Source organism: Stenella coeruleoalba, assembly GCF_951394435.1.
Source record: "Stenella coeruleoalba genome assembly, chromosome: 1".
NCBI lineage: Eukaryota > Metazoa > Chordata > Mammalia > Artiodactyla > Delphinidae > Stenella > Stenella coeruleoalba.
The window spans coordinates 75,647,879-75,674,408 of record NC_137169.1 but is presented as its reverse complement, the minus strand read 5'-3'; the positions used below and the strand labels follow the sequence as shown (position 1 = coordinate 75,674,408).

The 26,530-nt window shown below is 37.4% G+C and overlaps 1 protein-coding gene and 1 long non-coding RNA gene across 2 annotated transcripts in view; one reads left to right on the top strand and one right to left on the bottom strand.

The window, feature by feature from the left end:
• The window catches only part of LOC307177254, a 50,414-nt gene extending 49,017 nt beyond the window's left edge, over positions 1–1,397 (top strand). The window contains exon 5 of the long non-coding RNA XR_013825015.1: positions 1,303–1,397. This is a non-coding gene — a long non-coding RNA (uncharacterized lncRNA). The remainder of the gene's footprint in view (positions 1–1,302) is intronic.
• The window catches only part of CLCA2 (chloride channel accessory 2), a 37,737-nt gene continuing 12,022 nt past the window's right edge, over positions 816–26,530 (bottom strand). Inside the window, exons 7-14 of the mRNA XM_079904221.1 lie at positions 23,761–23,991; positions 22,474–22,651; positions 21,520–21,626; positions 19,308–19,532; positions 16,650–16,920; positions 13,353–13,523; positions 9,612–9,845; positions 816–1,684 (exon numbers count right to left, since the gene is read on the bottom strand). Of these exons, the coding sequence (XP_079760347.1) occupies positions 1,242–1,684; positions 9,612–9,845; positions 13,353–13,523; positions 16,650–16,920; positions 19,308–19,532; positions 21,520–21,626; positions 22,474–22,651; positions 23,761–23,991 (1,860 nt within the window). The 3' untranslated portion in view covers positions 816–1,241. The remainder of the gene's footprint in view (positions 1,685–9,611; positions 9,846–13,352; positions 13,524–16,649; positions 16,921–19,307; positions 19,533–21,519; positions 21,627–22,473; positions 22,652–23,760; positions 23,992–26,530) is intronic.

Genomic DNA, 26,530 nt, shown 5'->3' with positions numbered 1-26,530 from the left:
AAGGTTTCATGCCCTCTTTTCATTCTTGTTCCAACTCCCCACAATTCCCTCCCCACCCCCCAAAACTTAATCTAATTGTCATTCTTAGTTGGTCCTAGTTATAAAGCAGTTCTATTCCACATTGTTGTTTGTATTTACCCAATAAAGTTTTAAGTTCTGTAATATGCAAAGCATGTGATTTTATTGCTCAGTAATCTTTAAAAAAATAAGAGCAAAATTAAATAAAAGATAATTTTTATTTCCTTGTGACATGTGCTTGCCTCTCTGTAGTCACCCTCCACCCCTGTAGGTTAATACCTGTAGGTAAATCACCCTTTGTGGGAAAAGGATTCCTGGAGTCTTATTTAAACAAAAAAAACAGAATCAGTTAAAAATTTCCAAAGGCAGTCTCTCCCTGTGACCTCTTCTTTGTTTGAAATTGAATAAAATTATATAGTGTATGGATTGATATGTGTTAAAATAAGCTCAGAACTATGTCTTTCATTATTTACCTAAAGTCTTATGAGAACTATAACCATTTTCCTTGAATACCACCCAAGGCAAATAACTTGGAGAGCTGCTTTGATAAGAGTAGAAAGTTATAAACAATAAATTCAATAGGCCTCTGTTATAAAACCAGTGTCAGGGGACAAGGATAACACCTACATTTTAAGGTTAACTCTTATAGTGAACCAACATCTCTTTGAGCATTATCAGTGGGATCTATCTGTAGTATAGTTAACCAAATGGAAAGAGGTAAAGAACTTTACAATAGGCACTTCATATGTAAAATACAGGTTGATCTTTAGTCATCAACAAGCAACCTGTTCTGAACAGATAAAGGGGAATTAAAAATTAATCATACAACTAAACAATTGCCTCACATAGATAGTTATACTATATCATTCAGGCCTAACATCCTTTTCTCTACGTGGGTTATTTTTTGTCTTCAATAAGACAAGCTTTTATTGACTCTGATTCAATTTTGCCATTACCTTTGCCTTTAAACACATTACCTTAGAGAATAACTTTTATTTTTTTGTCCATAGCCAAAGCTTAAAGGTTTTCTAATTCCCTTCTGCCTCCATTAGTGTTATAAAAGATTTTTTTGTCTATTACCATGTAAAAATCTGATCCATACTACACAAAAACTCAAAGCATTTTTAATAATCTGATGTTAATTTGACTTTATTGGCTTGTTTTTGTAAAGTGCAAAAGCCATGGGTCTTATATTTAAGAAGGAAAGTACTCTGCACATTTGTTCATAATAATTTTGTTTCATTCTCTTTCTTGTCTGCTCTCGTTTTCCTGTTTAAAACACAGTGTGTTACAACTATGATGAGGCAAATGATTCCTATAAAACCCATTGCTGTCAAAACTCCTTTCAACATAAAATCATCTCTGGCAAATACAGGAGCAGAATTTGGGGGAATCAACAGAGATGCCTGAGCAACATTAGATACAGCAGACTTTAAGGAGTTCCTATCTACTGCTCGTATTGCCACATAAATTCTGAGACTTTTTTGTGTCTCTCCATCAGGTTGATGTTCAAGTCCATTTGTGAAAAGCTCTGATGAGAATGTAAATATCTCCTTGGTACCAGCTTGCTGAGGATTTAACTTTGATGTATTCACTAAAATGGCATTGTTAAAGTCATCTTGAATATTCTGTAGACTTTTACTCACTCTTATTTCATAGCTGTTGGCTGAAATTAAAAAATACAAATGGGAAGTTAAGTGATTTTGAGTAAGCTTTCTAGTTTATTAGAAATGACTTAATGACAATAGCAACAAAAAAGTCAAAATACCTATGAATAAACAAAGCAAGAAATATGAATGTGAACAAAACTTTAAGACACTGCATAAGAACTCATACTAAAACCTGAATAAGAGGAATGTTTTTGAATACCAAGATTCAACACAATAAAGATGTTATTTTTCCCTAAGTTATTTTGTAAATTTTACATGGTATTATTAAAAGTGCCTCTAGTTTCTATTTTAACAAGCTTATTGTAAAGTTTAAATAGAAAATAAATAAGCAAGATTAGCCATATAAGGTTAAAAATAACAAATTTTTAGTGGAAGGACTGACTTTATCAGATGTAAAAACACTGTAATGCTTCAGTAACTGAAAAACTGCAGTACTGGTGCATGAATAGATTCATGTATAAAAGTAGACCAAAATACATTTAGGAATTTAGTATATGATAGAGGTAGAACCCAAATTAATAGGGGAAAGTAAAAATTTCTTGATAATGGTGTTATGACAATTGGGTAAAAAGCTGGAAAAAATAGGATCCATACTGCAAACCTTTATTCTTCAGGATAAACTCCAAAGTAAATAAAAAGTTTGATGTAAAAAAAACCTATTAATTAGTAGGAAACAATGAATGAATTTCTTTATAAACTTGAAGTGGAAAAGGACCCTCTAATTAAGACTCAAAATTCACAAGCCATAAACATAAAAATCCATAAATTTATATACATAAAATGAAAATTTTCTACATGGGAAAAACCTCCTAAGCAAAATATAAACATATATGTTAAGTGACAAAAATATTTGTAACTTAAGTCAAAGATAAAGTTTAGTTCTGGTAATGGTTGAGTGGTTTCTATTGGACTAACTCACCAGCAGGTAATAAGTATAAACTCTGAAGAAAGAAAGGGGAATAAAAACAAACTGGAGCCAGAGGAGTTACAACTCATAAAAGAAGAGAACCAGGCTGTGACTGACTCATGTTTATACAGTTTTTCCTCCGAGGGCACTTTCCACTTCAGTACAGATAGCTGGAACTGATACGGAAAGCCACTATCTTCTTGGTTTTAAAAATCAGATGACTGAGTGTGAGATTGCCGAGTGGCTGAAAATTGAGGGAGCCAGAGAGGGATGAGCCCCAACTCTGTGTATTAACTTCTCTCAAATCATTGGAAGACCTCTGAGTTGTACATGTGTGGGTGAAAATTCAAGGACTCAAGGGGAAAACAACAGCTAGACAGCTGAAAAATGGAGCAGAGTTTTACGCCAGTGCCCACCACAGGGGAGATATAGAGTTTGGAGTGTGAGTCTTGCCACATCAGAGGAGCTTGGTAAATATCTTGAGATGTCCATTAAAACACTAGAAAAGCTGTGCCTTAGGAAAAAAGATTGTGTCCCAGAATTAAGGGATATGCCCTAGGATTAAGAGCAAAACTGAAATAGACAAACCCTAGACAAAAGTAAAACAAAGCCTCCTCAAATTCCACGTGATCCAAGGTAACTACTAGAAAATTTCAAAACTCTTCAGGGGAATATAACAAAGTCCAGAGTCTATAATTCACTACCACATGTCCAATATACAATAAAAAGTTACTAGACATGTGAAGAAACAGAAAATGTGATATATAGTCAAGAAAAATGTCAGCAAATTAAAACAGTCACAAATGACTGAGATTTGAAATTAATAGACAAGGACCTTAAAATAACCATGATGAGTATGTTAATGGTCTACACACAAGACAAGCTGGATATAGTGAATGAAGAGATGAAAAGTTTGAGGAGAGATATGGAAACTTTAAAAAGGAAGCAAACAGAAATCCTAGAATTGAAAAAAAATGCAATGAAAAAATTCATTTGAGAGGATTAATATCAGATTGGACACAATGGAAGAAAGAATTTGTAACCTTGAAGACACATCCATTAAAATCATCCAAACAGGAACTTCCTTGGTGGCTCAGTGGTTAAGAATCTACCTGCCAATTCTGGGGACACGGGTTCGAGCCCTTGTCTGGGAATTTCCCACATGCTGCAGAGCAAATGGGCCCATGCGCCACAACTACTGAGCCTGCACTCTAGAGCCCGTGAGCCACAGCTACTGAAGCCCACATGCCACAACTACTGAAGCCCGTGTACCTGGAGCCTGTGCTCTGCAATAAGAGAGGCCACCACAATGAGAAGCCCGCGCACCACAATGAAGAGTAGCCCCCGCTTGCTGCAACTAGAGAAAGCCTGCGCACAGCAATGACGACCCAATGCAGCCAAAAATAAATAAATAAATTAATTAATTTTTTGAAAATTAAAAAAAACCATCCAAACTGAAGGGCTAAAAAATAGTTAGAAAAATTGAACAGAATCTCAGTGACCCTTAAGATCCACTGATATATCCACTTAGTGTGTGTGTATGATGATATGATATGATATACTATACTATACTGTACTATAATATTATATAATATAAATATTACCCAGGAAGAAAAGAAGAATAAAACTAGAGCAGGCATTTTTTGAAGATGTATCAGCTGAAAATATTCTAAATTTGATTAAAAGAACACTCCACAGACTCAAAGAGTTCAGTGATCCCCAACAGAATCAGCATCAGAAAAGCACACTGAGTCACATCATGGTCAATCTGCTAAACACCAAAGATAAAGAAAAATAATTTAAAGCAGCCAGAAGGGAAAAAAGACACTTTATACTCAGAAAAACAACAGTAAGAATGATAGCTAACTTATGAGAAAAAAATTGGGGCCAGAGGACAATGAAATGATATATTTAAAGTGCTGAAAGAAACACTTGTTGCCCTAGAATGCTACATCTAGTGAAACTGTGTTTTAAAAATTAAGGGACATGTTTCAGAAAAATTAATATTGAGAGAATTGTTACTCAAAGACCTCAACTACAAAGGAAATGATGCTAGATAAAAATTCTGATCTCCAGGAAGAAAAGAAGAGGACTAGATATGGTAACTATACTATACAAGTAACTAAAAAGGATAATTCTTTTCCTCTTTAAAATTTCTTTAAAAGGCAAGTTTCTTTGTCTTGGGCAAAGATTGATTGTTTAAAACAAAAGCCATAACAATGCAATGTGGGGCTTATAACAAATGTAGAGGTAAAATATATGACAGCAAGACCACAAAGGATGGCAGAAGGGTAAATGGAATTATACTTTTGAAAGATTCTCACATTATATGTGAAGCGGTATAACATTAATTCAAAGCAGATTGTGATAAATTAAGAAAAATGCATGTTACAGAACTGCAAAATTTGGAGTAGATGAGGGCAGAATTTTGTTTTGATTTTCCTTATACTGTTTTGAACCTTTAAAATTATGGCAAAATATGTATAACATAAATTTACCATTTTTTAAAGTGTATAGTTCAGCAGTGTTAAATACATTCATATTGTTGTGCTGCTGTGAGCTTTCAAACTGTATTAATGTATTATCAACTCAAAAACAAAATTATTGGTAACAAATAATTGCTAGATGCAAAAAGAAAGCCACCTGTAGTACTAACCCACTCTAATAATATCATAAATCGTATCTAAAATGGCTAAAAATAGATTCAACAATGAACGGAGCAGCTCCAAAGGAGGATTTTGTTCTCAGGAATAAAAACCATGAGACATCCTGAGTTTTAATTAAACAATGAAAATATTCTAGTGACTAGGTTTTGAGAATTTTCCAAATCTATAATAAGTTTTAATAATGAGACTGTTTCTATTCCTGAGTAGTAATTAGAGTAAAGCACCCTTAAAGAAGGTTGTCAAAACAAAATAACCTTCATATTCAAATTTATCAATAAGCCAATTTCCTCTGAGTGAACCCACTTGAGTTGCTTTATACTGTGGTTCAAATACGATGGGACAGATATGGATGAGAAGCTAGGCTGACCATCTGCTCTACACTCACAATGGAACATGTCCATTGTTCCTATGTCCCTTGTTCTCTATGGAGGAAGCCCTCCCCACGGGGCTCTCCCTGAGTCGTCTCCTGGATAATGAAACAATATTCCATAAGCCTTAGCATTTACAAAGATTTTCTACATACATAATTCTCCCTTTGTGAAGTTGACCGTCCCATTTTAAAATAAAAGAGACTGGGACTCAGGAGGTTAAATGTGATGTCCATGGTCAAGTTAGGAAGCTGTAGTGCGGGAAATGAACTCATTTCTTCTAACTCCAAATGTCATATACTTCCTACTGTGAACAACTATTAAAAATGATGCAGAACAACTGTGTAACTACAAAAACTCCAAACTAATTCAGCTCATACATTCATGAAAGGTTTCCTTCCATTTACAATAGTTGTGGTCTTCCCCTTCTCCCTGTGAAAAAGAAAATGGGCTGGTTCTGCATCTTTGACCTCTTAGCTATATCTCTAGTTTTGACCTCTACCTCTATACTCCCAGTATATTTCAGCCATGAAAGTAGCTCTAAGGACATGGGCAAGACACTTAACCTCTCAGGGCCATTCCCTTACATTTAAAACAAGGGAGTCAGACTAGTGTATCTTTAAGACCCCTTCAGGCTCCAAAATGTTATAAATGCTGATATTTACTGAGCACTTAGTATGGACCAGACACTGTTTTAATCCCTCTCTGTGCCTTTTCTCATTCAATTCTCTCAACAACCCTCTGAGATGGGTACTCTCACTATCTGCTTTTGCAGATTAGAAACCAGAAGTTTAGAGAAATTAAGTAACTTGCCTAAGTTACACAGATAAAACGTGGTCTGTCTGATTCCAGAGCTTAATACCCTAACACTATGCTCTACAGCCTTCTCTTAGGCTACACTGTCTCCTATTTCCCAATAATTGCTACTTTTCCAGTTACCAAGGTTTACACTTTCCTTAGCATCTTTACCAATAAATTTCTAGTACGGAAAGCCCTGGGCTTGGATTGAGGACATGCAGAGGGAATCAAAGACTTGACCCCATCTTTACCAGTGGGAACAGTTCCCACTTCCTCTCTTCATTTGAAATCCAAACCATCCCCTAAGGATTATTATAGATTTCTCCTACATTGAGCCTTCTTCCATCCAATAAGCATAACTGAGGGTTGGGGGTGGGGGAAATGGGAAAAAATTGCTGTCATTGAACAGCTTTTTCAGAAGCAGCAAATTTTCAACAATTTGTAAAGATAATATGTTCAATGACAGTTGTATAACAAGATGAAAAGATATCAGAGGAGACAGTGTGAAAGTCAGGCTGTTAGACACGTAGGGAAGCTACTGAGTGCAAGGAAGGAGGCCCAAGATTGGTGCTTTTTGTGGTCTGTCACTACTCCAAAGTCTCTGCCCAGGCCCCTGGCATTAGAAACTGGCCTTTGCTCTGCTTCCACCCACTCTACAACCTTTTAATACCTGTAGCTCCCAAAGTCTGAATTATACAAAAGGCACTGTGTAATACATAAAATAGTTTTTTGACCATTTTATGCCTTTTCTCTCTTAGCCTAGGATTATAAGTTCTTGGAGTGTGATACCATCTTAAATTACTTTTATATAATGTTTACCACTGTGCTGGGCACATAATAGTTCCTTAGTAAATAATATATTTTCACTTTAATTTCTGGAGAAAACACAAAGGAAATTAACTTTATAGCAGAAATACAGATTATGCCTGGTACTCAGTTTTAAAAGTTATTTTACCCACACTCTTAATGAAAACCTAAGGAAGTAACCCATTTCCATAATGCCTTGTCTAAATACATTCCCAAACATAATAATGATCTGGTAATATTTTGCTTATTCCATGTACTTTGTCATCTTTTACTATATATTGTATATGGTGAAGAGTTGGTACTGGATATACATTGATATGCTTGTGCATATATGCGATGTTCATTTATTGCTAATAAGGTTTTTAAGAATAGTCAAATTTTTCATAATTGTAAAGCCAGAGACATACCCTTATTGTTTCTAACTCTGGCCATAGAGGAGAGTATAACACCTTCCTAGACAACGATTTGTAAAAAAAAGAGGTGATGAAAGCACATGTTTATGAGTTAAACAGACACCTACTTGCTAGTTGGTATACTCATAGCTAATTGGTCAATTTTGCCATTGCTGGGTCATCAAGTCAATCATGACTGAGTGATGTCAGCAACTTAATACGTATCCAGCCATTCCCCGCCTCCCAATCTTTTGTCACTTGAGGTTTCACATTATAACAAGCTTGATCTGCGTCAGTCATACTGCTCATCAGGGCCATTTATGCGAAGGTATGAAATCCTCTCTTCCCTTCTAAAACCCTTTGTAATACCAATTCTAAACTAAAGTCCCATTTGGTTGTATTTCTTCCTTTCAAGCCATTCATAACCACTGATACTGCACATTCACTTTCTTTCTATTCTTCATTCAGTGGTGTAGTTGAAACCACCAGAGCTCTTGAAAAAAACAGTTCCCAGTAGTAATGGGAGTCTGAGCTTGTGTTTGTCTCTTTTAACACACAACTGTGTTTCTGAGGCAGTGAGGAAAGAGGAAAAATACTGGGTGGCACCATGCTTACTTTTACATAAAGATGGGAATGAGTATTGGTGGCTCCTTACTTCAAATAAGAAGCTAGAGAACTCTCTAGCAGTGCAAACCAGGAGCCCAGAAAACTTACTGGGCCCACTTTCTCTTCCATTTTTTATTTTATATGTCATCTCAGTTCATCTTTACAATACTTTATGAAATAGATAGTTTTAGTCCTATTTTCCACATATGCAACTGAGGGTAATAGAGTTTAAGCAACCTGCCAAAGATTAAACAGCTGGACTTATAGCCAGAGTGGGAACTACTTTTTTTCTAAAGTTAAGTTACAGCTGTTTCCATTATACAAGTGATATGCCCATCCCACAGTTTCAATCGTTTCACATCTCCAAACTTTAAATTAGGAAAATCCTTAATTTAGAATGTAAAATGTTTCACTTCCTTCCTATCTGGCAAGAAGAGACAGATTATGATAACAGAATTTCAAGACAAAACTACAATATTGACTGTTTCTCAGCAGTGCATACTTATTTGTAATTAAGATGTCTTCTGGAGAGAGTAGTAAACAGAATTATAAGCCAAAAAAAGATGATCCAAGTTGAAAGCAAGACTGGGAAAGGCCCAAGGTGGTCACTGTTATTGACCAATATTGATGAATTAGCTCTCAATAGAGAAGGTTGGTTCCTACAGAAATCTCAATCAGACGCATCAGATTAAAGTGTAATCAATGATAATCATGTTCTGGTAATGGCAAAGATGTTGGAAAGGTTATTCTTTTAGAAAACTTTTTCTGTTGAGTTGCTGTGGGGATCAAGAGATGAGGTAGGTGGAAGACTGAAGGCTGGCATAAAAGCATTAGAAAAAGGAAAGTAGCGAAGGAACTCATCAATGCCCAAGCAAGGGTTAGAAAGCTTCAAATCAGGGAACTGGTCCCAGCCTCCCTAACAAAAATGATGACCAGAAGTAGGAGAGGACAATGCACCAAGTATTTCATGACTTATGGGAATTATTCCCTTAAACTTGACTTGTAAGCCCTTGAATAAACACCATCTAATCTTCAGAAAACTAATCACCTTCAGTATTTGAAAGTCCATGCTCTGTAAAGCAGAACCCATTGCTTCTGACTAGACCACTGTTACATGTGGTATTTATGTTTCCAACAAAGGTTTCTGTATTAGTGTCAGTCAGGTTACCAGGGCCTCGTCAATCCTGGGGGAGCTGATACATTCTCTTCCTAGACTCCAGGATACAGGGCCTTATCAGCAACTCAAAGCTTTCCATGCAATCCTCTACAGCTTTGTCATCTGTAAGCCCCCAAAGCTATTTTTTACCCAACTAACCCCTGACATAGTTCTTGGAAATGCCACCTTGTAGAAAAATAGGTAATGAAAGCAAGAAACCTACCCTGGCCCTGATCAAAGTCTCCTCCAGGTGCTGTCCAAGATAAAGTCACCTCTTCTTCTGATTTTACAGCTTCCAGGTCAATAATTTTGCATGGCGGAAACACATCAGGATGTGGGTCAGCTGGAACACCCAGCACAAAGAAAGAACCCCCTGAGCTTATTCGGCTAAAGCCCCACTTTTGCTCTTCCTCTCTCCTGCCCACCGATTTTCTTGGGGCATTCATCTGAATATTACCTGTGACACCAAAGAAAGAATAGCCAAAACAACAAGTTACCATCTCCTGAATAGCTTGTTTTTGCAGATTATTGAGAGACATTTTAAGACTTTTTTTCCCTTTGCTACATCTTTAGAATAACAGTTTGTTTATTCAACAATTCATTCATCCATTCATTCATTCAATAAATATTTTTAGGGCATATGCTATGCCAGCAATCACAGACAAAACAGTATTGCTCATGGAATTTACAGTCATATTTATAAACATATATTTATAAATTGTAATAAATGTAAGAAGGAAAAAAGCAAGGGTACTATGAAAGGAAATAACACAGTAATGTAATTTAGAGTGGTATCAAGGGAGTAACATTTAACAATTTCCCAAAGGATGAATAGAAGTCAGCCAGATAAAGAGCGGAGGTTAAGAATATCTCCGGCAGAGGGAAGAGGTTGTGTAAAAACTTCTGAAGTGTGGAGAAGAGCTTTGCAAATTAGAAAAATTTAATTAAAGCAAGGAGGAGAATAGTTTGAGATGAGACAGGAAAGAGAAGTTCAAGTAGGACCTCGTGGGCCATTGTAGTGGTTTTAGAGTTTAATCTTAAACATGCTGTGGGGAAGCAGGGCAGTGATATGATCACATTTGCTCTCTGACATGTCACTCTGGCTGCTGTCAGTGGAGAATGGATTTTAGGACAGGAAGCAATGAGGCCACTGCAACAGTCCAGATAGGAGAAGATGGTAGCTTGGGTTGGGTGATAGCAGTGGAGAGGAGGCTAGTAGGCATTTCGAGATGCATTTTGGAGAGAAAAATCAGCAAAAGCTGGTGTTGGATTTGAATATGGAATGATGAAGAAGGGAAAGTCGGTGGACAAAAAGAATAGCTCCCAGGTTCCTAAAATGAGCAAATGGGAAGAGAAACAGGCTATGGGGAGGAGACTAACTATTTAAGTTACAAGGTTTGTGATTCCTGTAAAACGTCTAATTGACGACGTCAAGGAGCCAGTTAGATATGGATTTTAAGCTCAAAGAAGAGGTTTTAGCTAGATTTAATCATTTTGAACCTATGAATTAGGAAGTTATAGGCTTATAGATGTTATTAAAGCCATATAGGTTAATAAGATTACCTAATAAGAATTTCAGCTATAAAAATAAAAAGTATTTACTAAGTGCTTGCTATGTGTCAGGCACTTTTTAAAGTACCTTATATTATCAACTATTTAATTTTTCAGCAATGCTATGAGGAGAGTACAATTATTGCCCCCATTTTTACAGATGATGAAACTGAAGCACACAGAGGCTAAGTAACTTGCCCAAAGTCACACAGCTAGTAAATGGAGGAACTAGGTTTCAAACCCAGGTAATGTGGCTCCAGATAGAAGAGTGAGAAGAGAAAGTTAAGACTAAGCTTTGATAATTGCCAACACTTAGAGGCTTGGTAGAAAAAGAGAAGCTGGAAAAAGAGCCTGAGAATAAAAATTCCAGAGAATAAGAGGTAAGCAGGAGAGTGTGGTATCATAGAAACCAGGAAATGGCAAAGGAGAAATCAATCAGCTGTGTCAGGTACTGCTGAGTCAGGTAAAATGAGGACTGAAATGCATCCTTTGGATATAAGAGCAGGTAGTCATTGGTGACTAAGGCCAGAGCAATTCCAGTGGAGTGATGTGGGTGGAGGTCTGCTTGCAGTGAGCAGAGTAGTAAACTGGAGGTGAGAAGGTACAGTCGGCAGATTTAGATTTAATTTCAAAGAACTGGATGACAGGGAGTAGACAGGTGGACAGTAGCTTAAAGGGGAACCACCAAAATTTTTTTTAATATGGGAAGTAATAAATCATGCTTGAATGCTCTTCAGAGGACATGCAAGGGAGAGCTCTCAAGGACCCTTGATAAGCAGGCTGGGTGGAATCCAGAGCAGATCCAACAGAGGCACTAGGGAGGAGAGGAAGGAAGTAGATGCTGCTGTGCCCGGAGATTTGGTGGTGTGAAAACAGAGCAGCTCACATTTTTCAATGCAGTGTACTCTCAAGGTCATCACCTGAAAATGAGCTGATAAATGAATGTTATGTGAGGTAGGCATGCCTAGGGAAATCTAAATTTTTCTTTCTGTGCTATCAAGGGCCTATATGATGTACACAGATAAAAGCAGAGTTGAATATGACTTTTCTATTCTCAGTGTACACTTGATGTTGATATTTGCATCCTTTAAATTCATGGCTTTAAAAAAGATACTAGACCCGTCAGTAGCCTGCAAGCTCCTTGATAGGAATCAAGTCTTATTCTACCTGGTATCCCAAGTTCTTAGGACTAAGCCTGTCACCTAGGAGGCCTTCAAAAATGTTCGATGTATAAATGAAAGAGGGAATATCTACTTAGAAATGAAGTATTACATCTAGATACAAAATCATATCTTTGTAGTAAAACTGTGTTACCTTGCAAATTGATTTATATTGGTTTTGAAATAATCCAAATTATTTTAAATATAGGTGAGAGTAAATTGTGTTCTAGGCAACACTAAAAATATCAGGAGATGCAAATCCACTATAGCATCTTTATTTTTTTCTACTGAAAAGTACATATAGTACAAAAATATAGAATCATGTTATGGTATGGTCCAAATGATTAGTTATAGCTGCTAAAATACATGAAAAGTATTCATAAAGATTCTGCAGGGCTTCCCTGGTGGCGCAGTGGTTGAGAGTCGACCTGCCGATGCAGGGGACACAGGTTCGTGCCCCGGTCCGGGAAGATCCCACATGCCGCGGAGCGGCTGGGCCCGTGAGCCATGGCTGCTGAGCCTGCGCGTCCGGAGCCTGTGCTCCGCAACGGGAGAGGCCGCAGCAGTGAGAGGCCCGCGTACCACAAAAAAAAAAAAAAAAAAAAAAGATTCTGCAGTTTTTCAAATAAGAATGATTAGAAACATTTTTTGAGATTATATTTAAAGACTACAGCATTTTTCTGTTTGTTATACTTTAACCACTGCTTCCCATCAGGAACTATTATAATAATGGTGTTTAAAAAATATGTGTATCTTCTATGTATTTGGCACTTTTATCTTGAAGGAAGACAGAACATCTTCAGGAAGCCCTCAGTTTCCTGTAATATCCACACTCATATTTTTTCAGGAACTCATTTCCTGTGTGGATTGTTTGGGCTATTTGCTTCCTTCTTTAAACTGCTAACAACTTTTTGCCTCTTCCTCTTTCCTCTGTAGAGGAAGTACAGGAGCTATACAGGAGAAAACTCAATAAATCTCTTTGCCTGGTAGTAATTCTGATGAAACAGTCACAAGAAAGAGGTCAAAATAATGACTAAAACGAGGGTAGGAGAAATCTGTGGGAATTACCTACTGCCTTCCTGTTATCTACTATCATGAATCACTGAGGGTTAAAGAGATAATCAACAAATTATGCATTGACTTATATAAAAGAGTTTTGAAATTCACCTCTCTCTGATACATACACACACACACTCATCAGAAATATACACGTTAAATGATGTTATTCAAATAACAGTGCTAATGATTCTTACCGTTTGTTATGTAACCTGGTACGTACATAGCATGACTTCCTGGAATAGAGTGGGCTAGGGCACTTATGCTGGGAGAATGATTGACATGCACTTTCAAGCTATATCTACCATTTACAGCAAAGGAGAAAAAATACCTCGAGTAAATTCCATCATTTTTTATAACATCAGCACCTGTTAATATAAAAAAAACTCAATGTCAATACTTATCACAGTTGATTATTAATATTTAATTAAATCATTAAAAATAAGATTTATTCCCCTTGTTCTTCTAATTTTAGCATATGCTGTTATGCTCATAGCTACTTTTGATATTATCAGGTGATTAAAATTCCAACGGCTCCATAATTTCTCCTTGTGATTCCTTAACCTCTGAAAAATTATTTTCTAAAGGTGAATGAGTTGTACCTGCTTCAGTGCTAATAAAGCATTTAATAATCACCTTTAGCGCTCTCCTTCCTATCACTGAAAATAATACTAGGTTTTCATAGAAACCAAGCACATTCTTAAGCTTATATATAGTCACACACCCTTTTTATTTTTTATTTATTTATTTATTTTTTTCACACACCCTTTTGAGATAAAAGCTACTCTGCTCCCAGTGAATAAATATATATGTACATATACATACTTTCATGCAATTTCAAGGGGTTTACGAACACCCTGAAGCCCTGATGGAAAAAAAAAAAAAACTTTGGTAGTTGATATAATAGTGTGAAATTAATTTCCTCATTAGAGGATACGTGGGTTGTTCTAGATTCGAAGGTGCTCATTGACTTGGAGTTTGACAGGCTTTGGTTCTGTCCACTTCAGGAGGATGTGCCTTGCTTCAGGAGGCATTCTAAAATCTTGCCCAGTGCTAGACTTCTTTCCTTTTGCATTGGTCCTCAGAGAGTCATTCAGTTCCAAACCAAGCCCATGACTGAATGGCAGCAAGGCCTAGATTCCAGGGCAGCCATGGGAGGTGCAGCTTAGCCCAAGTGCAGATCACATTCACTGTTCAAGTGCAAGTGGACAAATGGGGCAAGCAGCTTGTCCTATTCTACGGTCAATTCATTTCTCACACCTCACACTCAGCCCTGTTCTCTAGCATTGCATCATCACTAAAGTGCTCTAGAATCCTCACTAGAGAGGCAGGTCTGCTCCTTCACATGAGAAAAATAGGAGTATATTTTATTAAAATAAAAAACGCTAAGCACCGTATGATCACAGTAGTTTTAGAAACCTTTTTTATCTACTGGAAAGAAATCAGATCTTGATATTTAGTGGTTTAATGATTAATAAGGTCTATCTTTGTTGAGAAATGATAAAGAAAAATCTCTTCCTGCCACAGTTACCACTGCCACCTCTTTTAATCATTGAGTCAGAAAGAAATGGGAAAGAACACTGGCTTGGGTGTCAGGGGACTTGTTTTAAGGTCTGGATCTGCCACAGTAGCTGTGAAACAATCCCTCTGAGCCTCAGTTTTCTCATCTATAAAATGGGGATAACATCTCACAGGATGGTTGTGATGATTATTTGAGAGTGTGCATGAGAAAGTATATTTAAAATTATAAAGCATTTTATATTGTTCATTAATTTTATTAGCAGATAAGTACTATTTCCATTATAAACATAAGTATTAGACAACTATGTGCATGTGTGTTAAGTACAGGGGAAAAATCGAAATTTACACTTCAATGTTTAAACAACCTTTTCATTGTTTCTTTCATCAGGGTATAAATTTTGACATCAAACAAACAGAATGGTTCCAGGGAATAAATATAAAAGCCTATTGAGGTGCTCTTTCCTAAGACAGCAGGATCTGTTCCCAGGCCAGCCCACAGGCTGGGGCTAGGGAGGAACATTCTGCAAAGTGTATTTTTGGACTATATACAAAAAGTGAAAGGTGTGGCCAGGGATAAGCAATCAGAGTCTGAGAAGTTTGTTTGAATCCATTCCAGTAGGCAAAATAAGAGGACTTGTCTAGTATCCTCTGAGGTGGCCTTGAACTAAAATCCTTTAAATGAACTTTTGTTTCATAAATGTCATACAAGATTGCCATGGCAAGATACTAATGGGTTGCCAAACATAAGACTCATTTTTTTTAACTTTTAATTGGTTTATTATTATAATTGCTTATACTTAATTGGTATATACATTTATTTCTTTAATCTATTTATTATTCTCTACAAACAACGCATTGCCTCATAGCCTACACGTAGGGCAGACCACATTAAAGCACCTCAGAACAAAATTCTGCCTGAAGTTATGGGCTCAGGAGAATCACAGCAAAATAACCTACAGAGATTTTTCACATAAATTGTCTTGTTTTAAACAAACATAAGACTCTTAAAATATTTTTATCTTTGAAACAACAAAGAGAAGGAATATGATTTTACTGGTAGATCAAACATTGGGGCTGCCAACATAAACTTTGAGGTCTATTGTCATTCTGAGAATTTAGTTTAGGAAAAGAACAGAATAGAAAAGATAAAACAATAAAGGAGTTTGTTTTTAAAAGTTAAAACAAGTTAGTCAGAAAGAGTCCAAGTGCTGCTCGTTGCCCAGATTGATGCTGTGGTGTCTGTGAGGTATGATGATGAAGTTCTGAACTCTCTCTGTGCAGAATGAGTGCTTTGAAGTAGGGTTTTGTTTTGTTTGACTTTGTTTTCCCAGTGGTGGGGAAATTTCTATCCTGATTCCACTAAGCTTGCTGGCCTGGTCTTCTTGTTACCAAATAACACATGTAAAAGGCCATGGCTCTGCTCTCTCATCAACCCAGCTACTTGGCTAAAGAACAGTCTATGGTCAACTCAATTTCCAATTTTCTCTTTAACAGCCGGGCAAAAGAATAAGAAATGGATTAACTGTCATTGCATCTCCCTTTTGGGGTTTTCATTTGCTATTTTAATTGTCCAATATGATTATTTCAGTGAATAGGAAAACTGGTGAATCCTAAAGGAATGTGGGCATGCCTGTTCCCAAGTGGCCTTACTAAGTGTGGTCAGTGTCACTGGACAAGTGGAAGCCAAGACCTAGGTGTCGGGCGACTTCCTCCCTCCATTCTGCTCACACACAGCCACTCTGAGGAGCCTCAAGGAGACTCTCTTTTCCCAAGTTCACATTTGCTTTCCCTGTGCAGGTGGAGACCTGTAGCTACTTAGTATGTCAGTGAGTCCATGAGAATTTGAGATTCTCATAAGATTGGGTGAGAAAAATAATTGAATTGGAAGAATTTTAAAGATAAACTTAATATTGATACTGCAGCATCAGAACAGCTCTTGAGAACATGAAAAATTACATGATATTCCTTGTTACCTGCTCCATCATCAAAAAGTTTCAGCGTAACAGGATCTGCAGTCTCTGACTCAACTGTAGCAGTTACAGTGGCATTGAGAATGGGATAAAACCCCTTTCTCACAATTGCATAAATTGTCACAGGATGGGGAAAATGGGTGCTGTCTCTTTCCACAAAGGCTTCCACAGTGGCCGGGGGCACGGCTGAGCGGGAGGCACCAGAGGTCACTGTCACTTTCAAGGCTTGAGGAGAATGATGGGTATTGTTCAGTGTGTAAGTCCATAGCCCAGGCTGCAAAACAAAGACTTCGTTTGTCAAGTGTGAAGAAAAAAATCAACCCTCATTTTAAAGTGTAAACTTAACCTCGTAGGGTTTTTTGCTCTTGTTTTGTTGATATTGCATTTTCTAAAATACTACAAAAGAATATCAGGAAGAGTAATGTTGGTTAAGAGATAACTAAATTCAGTATTTACATGGCTTTCACTGTACAACCCACTTTCATTGTTAGGTAACTCTTTAGGGAATTAGACCCTGAATTTATTTTTGGGGAAGGACACATCTTGATTCACATTTTTAGAGGATAACAATGTGTCCAGCTTCAAAGTACTTGGCAAATATTAATCTGAGCCCCTTCACCCTACAGGAGGTTCAACGTTTTTATTCCTTTTATATAATGGAGAAAATTACAGCAAATTAAGTGGACAATTATGATTTATGTGGATAACCTGGAATAAAAGGCAACAGTATCCTTCCTGCCCTCCACTTCCTTTAATGCTCCCATGCCCAGAAATCTCAAGCAACAAAATCCACATACACGGGCTTCCCTGGTGGCGCAGTGGTTGGGAGTCCGCCTGCCAATGCAGGGGACGCGGGTTCGTGCCCCGGTCTGGGAGGATCCCGCGTGCCGCGGAGCGGCTGGGCCCGTGAGCCATGGCCGCTGAGCCTGCGCGTCCGGAGCGTGTGCTCCGCAACGGGAGAGGCCACAACAGTGAGAGGCCCGCACAGTGTCTATGTTGAGTAATTTATAGAAGTATTGCTGAATGCCATTCTCCTTATCTGTCTGGGCTGCCTGGGGGAAACCTGGAAACAAATGTCTGAAAGAAAACAGCTTAAACTACAGTAGCAGAAATTTGTTCTTTTGATAAAATTGTACATAAGTATTCCTTTTTTCCTAATTCCTGCTGCTGCTCCTTCTTAAATCGTGGAAGTAGCAGGAGGAACACAATCAAGCAGGATGAAGAAGAGAGAAATCAGTGGGTTAAGGTTTGACTCTGGAAAGTTAAGATGCCACACCCTATCCAGTCTTCTTGGGATTCATGTGGTTTGCCATTTTCCAGTGAAGTCACAATTCAAGCATCAAGATTATCTATCTATCTGGGTTTTTTCTGCTTGGTTTTGTTTTGTTCTTTGTAATCATAACATTAGTAACAGACATGTGGCGGAAACCTCCACATGAAAACTCCTCTGTGGGTGTAAGAAGTGTTTTGATACGGGGCACCTAATCCAGACAAAGAGGTCAGGCAAAAGCAGCAAGAAGTAGGTAAAGTGTTCCTGGTCCTTGTGCACAGGTGTGAAAGGAACATGATGCGTTTGGAGAAAAGTTAAGTAGGGGCAGAGCACAGGGTGTTTGGGAGTAGGGTTAGGAGATAAGTTTGGGGTTGGGGAGTAAGAGGTACAAACTAGGGTGTAAGATAGGCTTAAGGATGTATTGTACAACATGGGGAATGTAGCCAATCTTTTGTAAAAACTATAAATGGAAAGTAACCTTTAAAAATTATATAAAAATAAAGCTTTTCTAAATTAAAAAATAATTTTTAAAAAGAGTTAAGTTTGGGCAGAAGCCAGAACGTGAAGGGCTTAGTAGATACTAATAACCACATGGATTTTATCCTGAGACCGTCAAAGAGTTTTGAGTAGGAGACAGGTTTGATCAGATTTGTGCTTCAGAAGGATCACTCTGATAAAGGTGTTTGGAGAGAAGGATGCTAGACCAGAGGAAGGAAGGCCAAGCAGAGGCTATCAACAGTGATCCGGGGGGTGGGGGGGTGGGGGGGGAGGGCCAACAGACCTGAAGAGGGATTACATTCAGGCAATGCACAGCCTTCCTGCATGCTGCTTCTTCTGTCCAGAATGTTATTCATACCTCTGGCCCCTTAGGCCTCCACATTTCCATTTTGATGTCTTCACTTCCAGGAAGCATTCTCCTTCCCCCACTGCCTGCACATGCCCCCTGTGTGCTCTGAGTACCCTGTTCTTATTCTTATTATGGCACTTTATTGTAAAGCACCTAGAACAAGACCCTGCACATAGTAGGTGCTCAAAAACATATATATTCCATGTATTTATATTATAAATTCTAAGCAGAGGGTTTTTTCTAAGTATTTGATACAGATTTTGTAAAGAAGGAAGTAAGCAAAAAGAAATTATTTGTACTACATAAATACTAATTTCCACTGTTGAAGTGAGAAGCCTTTGGTGTCCATTATTTAAAGTTTTGAACATACCTTAGTAGTTCCTCTTAAATTTTGAACATTCAAAAAATCCCTCATAAATTTAAAGTAAAATTTTGATATATTCGAATAGGATTTCCTTTACACAATGCATTTAATTCTGTGATCCATCTGAAAGTCACGTAGTTGACTAAACGTTGTCATTACGAACAAGCTTACAATACCTACCTTAGCAGTTCCTGGAATCCAGAGGCGAGCAGTCCGAAAAGCTAGATTGGTGGTAAAATCATCTGTGTAGTATTTTCTTCCATTAGGATCAAATAATACAATCTCAGGGGGACCACTGGTCTGCCATGTGACTAGAAAGGTAGTGTCATTGCCCACACTGTGATCCACAGTCACAGTGTTTTTCAGTTGATGGTGACGTTTAACATATTCACCTATACTTTCAAGCTGTTCGAGAGAATATACATGTGAAAGTTTCTAGCATATGCATAATCATTACATTTTTCCTTTATTTTTATGACAAATAAAAATGAATTGGCAAAAATAAAAAAACTATTTAACTTGGACATGTCGTATATTTACATAAATTATTTTTCATGTAAAAATACTTTGCTTAAGCAAAGTGTTATAAGTACAGTAGATATAAAATACTTTGTTATAGCTAGTACATGTCACTTCATTAATCTTTATCAAGAGATTTTAGCTGTTCTCATACTTCTCTCTTATCCAAATCAACATTAGCCTCGGAGCAGCAATTAAAACAAGCTTTTTTTTTTGACTTTTTTTGTGAATGTGCTCTAATTAATTTGTGTATAATCTGTCCAGATACCTTTATGTATTTTAATAAGAAATCAGACATTGGGTTTCAGTGGGGTTTAGTACATTTAAAAAAATCATTTAGTCATGATTTAAGCTGTGTGCACTTAAATAAGCTGTATGTGCACTTCGTGTGTGTGTGTGTGTGTGTAACATGCACCAAGTGCATACAGATGCCGGGCACTGTGCTAAATGCTTTACATGTATTATCTAACCCAATCCTTATGAAAACCCTCTGAGATAAGTGCTATTGTTACCCACATTTCCCAGATGAAATGACAGGCTTAGGGAAGTAAGCTGTCCAAGGTCACACAGCAAGGAGGTGAAACAGACATAGAGCCCAGGCTGGCTGACACCAGAACCCCTGCGTTTAATCGCTGTGTATTCACAAAGAATACCAGTCTATAAATAACTTTGAAAAATCATATTTATTAAATAAAGACATTAGCAACACTGTAAAATTGCTCAGACTTGTAAAGAATGTAAAATTCTGTTGGTGGATGACAGCAAAGACATTGCGGATTATTTGTTCAACTCAACTGAACAAGTGTCCGTGGACTGCTGATTACTGTGCCACGTTCCATGCCGGGCTCTGAGCTGTTGAAGGGGATTAGATGTAGTTTCTGCCCACAGTCTAGAGGGGCTAATGACATGCAAATAACTGGGGAGAGGTGGCCAAGTCTGGGAACCAATTTGAGTCATATGAATAATGTTTTGCTAAATTTGTTTTACTTTTTTAAACATTTCTTTTTATTTCATATTATTAAAGAGAAAATCAAGGGTAGAAAGATTATTCAGAAGAGCCAATTGTAGTCTAATCTAAAATATACATTATCACTTAAAATTCACCTTTTTCTACTTCTAATGACAGAATTGTGGTTATTGCCTTTACTCTGTACATATAATCTTGTTAAATATTTTCTAAGAATAATTTACTGATTTCATTGCTCCCATCAAGCCATTAACTTGGCAGGTTCACTTACCATCTGTGAGGAAACAGCAGGTGAAATTTTATTCAAAACATTATTCAGTTATATTCAAAATATCTTTAAAGTACTTTGAAAGAAAAATAAATTGGCCCTTTGAAAAAAATGACTTGATTAAAGGAAGATTTTGTGAGCAAAATCAAATAAATTGTGGTAGTTGGAGAGATCTTTAGGAATTTCTAGAATTGAACGAAATAGTTGATACTTTTTATATGAGGGAGGAGCTTCAAGGAAGTTTTTAAAGAAGCAAAGTAAAATGGATTCTGATTGATGGCAAGTTTGAACTAAAACTAAAGCCACTGATTCTTATTTTAATTCTGGACCTTACCTCTACCCCATGTCCCACCCCCAACCCCATTTTGAGCCACAAGGAAGGAGCAAACTCTGCTATAGACCTTGAAAAGCTGAAGTAGCAATTACAGAAAATGACTCCTAGGGCTGAGAAGTAGACATCAGGTAAAGATGAAGCCTGGTTCTGGTGATGTCAAGAAGCTCACTAAAAGCCTTCTTTTAATGTAACAAGGACTGTTACATATTCAAATAAGGTTAATGAGACAGCACAATTCATCTATTTTCCTTGCTCCCTCTCCCCTCTCCCCTATCTGTAAATATAATATTGAGGAAATTCTGACCTGAATATGTTGTTGAAAAATGTCTCCGGTTCCAGAGGAAATTCTACTGAAAGCATCAAGCATGCTATTGGAGTTGGATTTATCTGGAACAAAGAACTTTAAACCTCCTGAAATACACAATTGGGATGTTAGCTATTAAAATGTATAAAGTAAAACAAAAGATAAAGTGATAGATCTTTTCTAACAAACTTCCTTTGCTTAAGAGGGTGAGTTTGGGGAAAGCAGGAGCCGTGCTTGACTTGCTTTGCACAGCGTCCTATACGACCACATGGTGAGCAGGCACCCCAAGGCAGTGGTTTTGTTTGTTCTATTCACAGCTGTAATTGTAGGGTCTAGAGCTCTACCCAGTATGTGATAAAAACTCAATAAATATTTATTGAAAATAAATATTTATTGAAATCAAATATTTAATTAAGGTAATTCCTAGACAATCTAGGTTAATTTCTACCCATTTATATTGCTATATATTTACATTTACATTCTGAAAACATTATTTGCAAACATAATTCAATAAAACCTAGCTTTCAGTTTTCAAGTTAGCATATGCATTTTTTATTCAATGTGAGGAATATAAGATAAAATTATTCTGTGCCTCATTTAGAACAAAAAAAGATATGTGTGTAATATTGCATGTCTCCTTATCATAGAAGTTAGTGCATTTAAACATACTTTTAGCTCCATGATTATACATGCTCAGGCTGGTTTAACAAAGAAGTAATAATAATATTTTCATTAGGTGTATATAATTGGCACTTTCTAAGGAAAGTATAAAAAAGCAAATTTTTGACAGAATTTAGCAATGACTTTGTTTTGTGTTTTTTCTTAAGAAAACTGTTCATAGTTTTTTCAATTAAGCCATGTATTCTGTTGACATAATCTGAGTTTCATGGTGGTTCTTTGAATATTCAAGTTGAAAGGAAATGCTCTAAAATATGTTGCTAGAAATTTACCTACCTGTAAGATGTGATAATTCCTCCAGGTTTTTGACTGCAGATGAACCCAGGGCAATGGTATGAATAGTTGAACCACTGCTGCGCACAGTGAGGAAGCAGTTGGTGACATGCTCATCATCTCCACTGGTCACTAGTATCATCACAGAGCCGAAGGCTTTTCCATTCAGTTTTTCAACCATCTGAACACAGGGTATCATTCATTTGGAAGGAAATGTGATTCAGATTGCCTTATTGAGCAGGAGAATTCACTCTCATTCCAAATTCCCCACCAGGGGGGCATATTCCTCTTCCAGGTCCTTTCTAACTTCCCACACTCTCCATGCCCATCTCCACTCAGTCCTCACCTCACCCCATCACAGCACTTGTCACCCTACATGCCATTGCCTGCTTACTCATGGATAGGACTTCTTCCTGTTTAAATCACTATGAGATACCCCTAGTTTAGAATAGTGTCTATCATAGAGGATGTGGGAGAACATTATTATGTGAGATCCTTGCTTCTGAGATCCAGTAAGTGGCCAATAAAAGGACCTTGAGCAGTGTTTCTCAACCTTGGCTATACACTGGAATTGGATGAGAACTTTAAAATTTTTTAATGGCCAGCTCACACCCAAGATCAATTAAATCAGAATCTCTGGGGGTGAGATGCAGGCATTGGAATTTTTGAATCCCCAGCTGATTTCAATGCGCAGCCAATGTTGAGAAACTCTTGGCTGTAGAAAGTAACAGTTGCAATTGTGTCTGCCTGCTACCAGATGTTTAACACATGGCTGTATCCTCAGTGTCGAATCCACACTTATGCTGATTTAGGTGAACTCCGTTATTCTTGAAACATACCTCTGACCTTAACTGATATTCATATGCTTGAGGTCTAGTATGACCATAGGCAGGAGGCCAGACATGCTGATTTTGATTGGAAAACCCAAGGGTAACAACAGCCACAGATGGAACTGTCCCAGATGGATAGGGACAGTGTTAGAAATTTTTCTGATGATGCTGAAGTCCCCCAGCCTATAATTGAATAATTGTGTTCAATTATTTACTCATTCCTTCAAGAAATTTTTCTTAAGCAAATATTACATGCCCTTTACTAGGCACAGGGGATTCAGTGGTGAGAAATTCGTGGTACCTGACCTTAAAGATAATCCATCATTACTTTCCTATACTTGAGACTCATGACCATATTGTAAGATTGCCCCAAATCAGAAGCAACCTCAGATACAAAGTGAGGGAAAGGAAAATGATGGGAAAGGAAAGTGATGGTGAGGCTTGGGGTGCTCTACTGTACCTCAAATCCCTTCTTCAGCCCTGAGCAGATGCTGGTTTCTGCTTCAGCTGACACAGTGGTAGGCAGATAGGAAACCAGCAGCTTTCGGTCATCATCATTGTTAATTTGGTGCAGCTGGGCTCTGATTGTCCCTTTGCTATTAAAACTAGCAATGCCCACAAAGGTATGAATTTCAACAATCTGCATCAAGTAAAATTCTGCTGCTTGTTGCAGTTGAAGGAATCTGTCAGCCTATGTTGCAGAAAGGAAAAAAGAAAGGTAACAACATTTGGTTGGTAGACAAAAGTATAACTAAGTAACTTAATTAGCAAATATCTCTGCTAATTCTTTAGAGATGTCAGACTCTGATTTTTTGAGTTGTAAAGATTGACACTATGCTAGAATATTGTTTGATTAAATGCAGGCTCAAAAATGAATGCTTTTCGGCAGGGTGGGGGTTGGTTTGGAACTCTGCCCCTAAGAAGCTGTTCATGATTTACCATTCCATAAGAACACATACATCCACTATTTCTCTCCTACCTGATTCAAAGATCTGTAGAACCAATAGAGACTTGGTTTGTAATTGCTTCTTTTAAAATTCATCCTGGGTAAGAGGAAACATTGCAAAGATCTTATGGTAGAGAGGAACAGCAGTCAGGCATCTATCCTGGCACTACTCTCTGTTATCATGTTTATCTTAGGCTGGGCATTCCATCTGTAAAGTGAGGGTAATAATAATCTTTCTTACTTGCTAAAATAGAATTACTATGAGGATCAACTGAGATATGTATATGACAATAGTTACACCTTGAATAAATATAAAGTAATGTTAGTGACCACATTTGGGCAGGTGATACTAGTGATGAGTTCATTAGGGTCACTTGTTTTGAAGGCTGTGGGAGCAGGAAGCTGAGCTTCAATGACCACCTGTTCAGTGATGATTGTGGTCTCTATCTCCAACCTAGACATCTCCCTTAACATCTGGACCTGCATTTCACACTGCTTAGGAAACAACACCAATTTAACAGGTATCTCAAACTCTATACACTTTGAATTCATTGCCCCCCTTCCCAAATATTGTTTCTCTTACAATATTGAGAGGTAAATTGGTAGAGTGGATAAAACAAGGACTTTGAATCCTGCCTTCAACTTTTACTAGTAATGTGACCATAGAGAAATTACTTATCTCTTTTAGCTTCAGTTTTCTCATCTGCAAAATGGGTACATAGTAAGTACTTAGTAAATACTAAGTATTGCTAACAACATGGTCATGACCTCTACTCCTAACTAGTGAAGCCAGAAACCTGGAACTCTCTTTTATTACTCCTGTGTTACCAGCCTCCATATCCTTGAACAGGTCATATCAATACATCTTAAATTTCTCTCAAATTCATACCATCATTCATTTCATCATTCGTTTTCATCTTATCTGTCATTTTTCTAGGCCAAGCCACTGTTAGTTATATCCATACCAATTGATGTACTTCCCCTGAAAAAAATTCTACTAATTTTGCCTCTCAGCCACCTGCATACACTATTCTCTTCACTGGCATGCCTCCCCTCACCTCATCCAACTGGCAAATATCTACTTATGCTTCAAGACTCAACTCCAAGATCATCCTCCCAGTGAAGTCTTCCTCAGTCACTCTCCTATAACCCAGATGCTGCCAGTGCCTCCACAGCAATTCACACCTCTGTGGAGCCTTGTCACATTGTATTGTGTTTATTCACACGTGTGTGTTGTCTCCCTCATCAGATTGGGAGCATTTCAAAGCAGACTCTATTCTGTCATCTCTGTATCCCCCAAGCCAGCACAGTATAGGCACCTGATAAATGAATGGATGGTCGTGATGGTTCAGTGACACTATTGACAGGAAAAGGGAGAGAAGTTTTCTTTGCCATGAGCTTGCTACTTTAGGCTTATTTCTGTTCTACTTCTCTCAGGTCTTCTTTCAAGTACAACTATCTTTCCCTTTCACCCCATCTGTTCTTGCTCAACAGAGGCAGATAGTCAATATTAATTACTCTGAGATCATATTTGAAGATCATACCCTAGTCAACTGCAGGTAGGCAAGATCACAAAATTATCTAGATGCTGAATGTATTAGTGGTATTCCTCATATTTTAGAGACAAGCCAAAACAGGCAAATTTTCCAGGACTACTGATCCAGAGAATACAAGAGGATAAACTCTCCCTTAGGACAAGTACTATAATAAAATAACAGTTGTCACTTATAAACCAAAAACTTCATATTCAGTATCTCATTTTCCCTTTCAACAACACTATGAAGTAGTTAGTGGTGCACTGGTAAAAGTTTAAAAACTGGCTTTCTGGTAAAAAGAGAAAGAGGGAGAACCCTGGATTTGTTGCAATTTCTATGGGGTAAATATTCTCACTGTGGCTGATTTAAGCTGTCAACCTGACATCGCTGAGTGCAAAGTTGGCAAGAGATATGTAGGAGCAGAGTCATAGAGATGATAGACCAGAAATAACCTCAGGAGCCTAGATCTGGGATCAGCAGACATTTTCTGTAAAGGATCCGATAGTAAATATTTTAGGCTTGGTGGGACATATATTGTCTTTTGCAACTACTTAACTCTGCTATTTTAGTACTGAAGCAGCCATAGATAATATGTAAACAAATGAGCATTGCTGTCTCCCAATAAAATTTTACTTATGGATGCTAAAATTTGAATTTCATATAATTTTCATATGTCCTGAAATTTTATTATTCTCTTGATTTTTTTCTAAACCCATTCTTAATTTGCAGGCTATGCAAAAGCAGGTAGT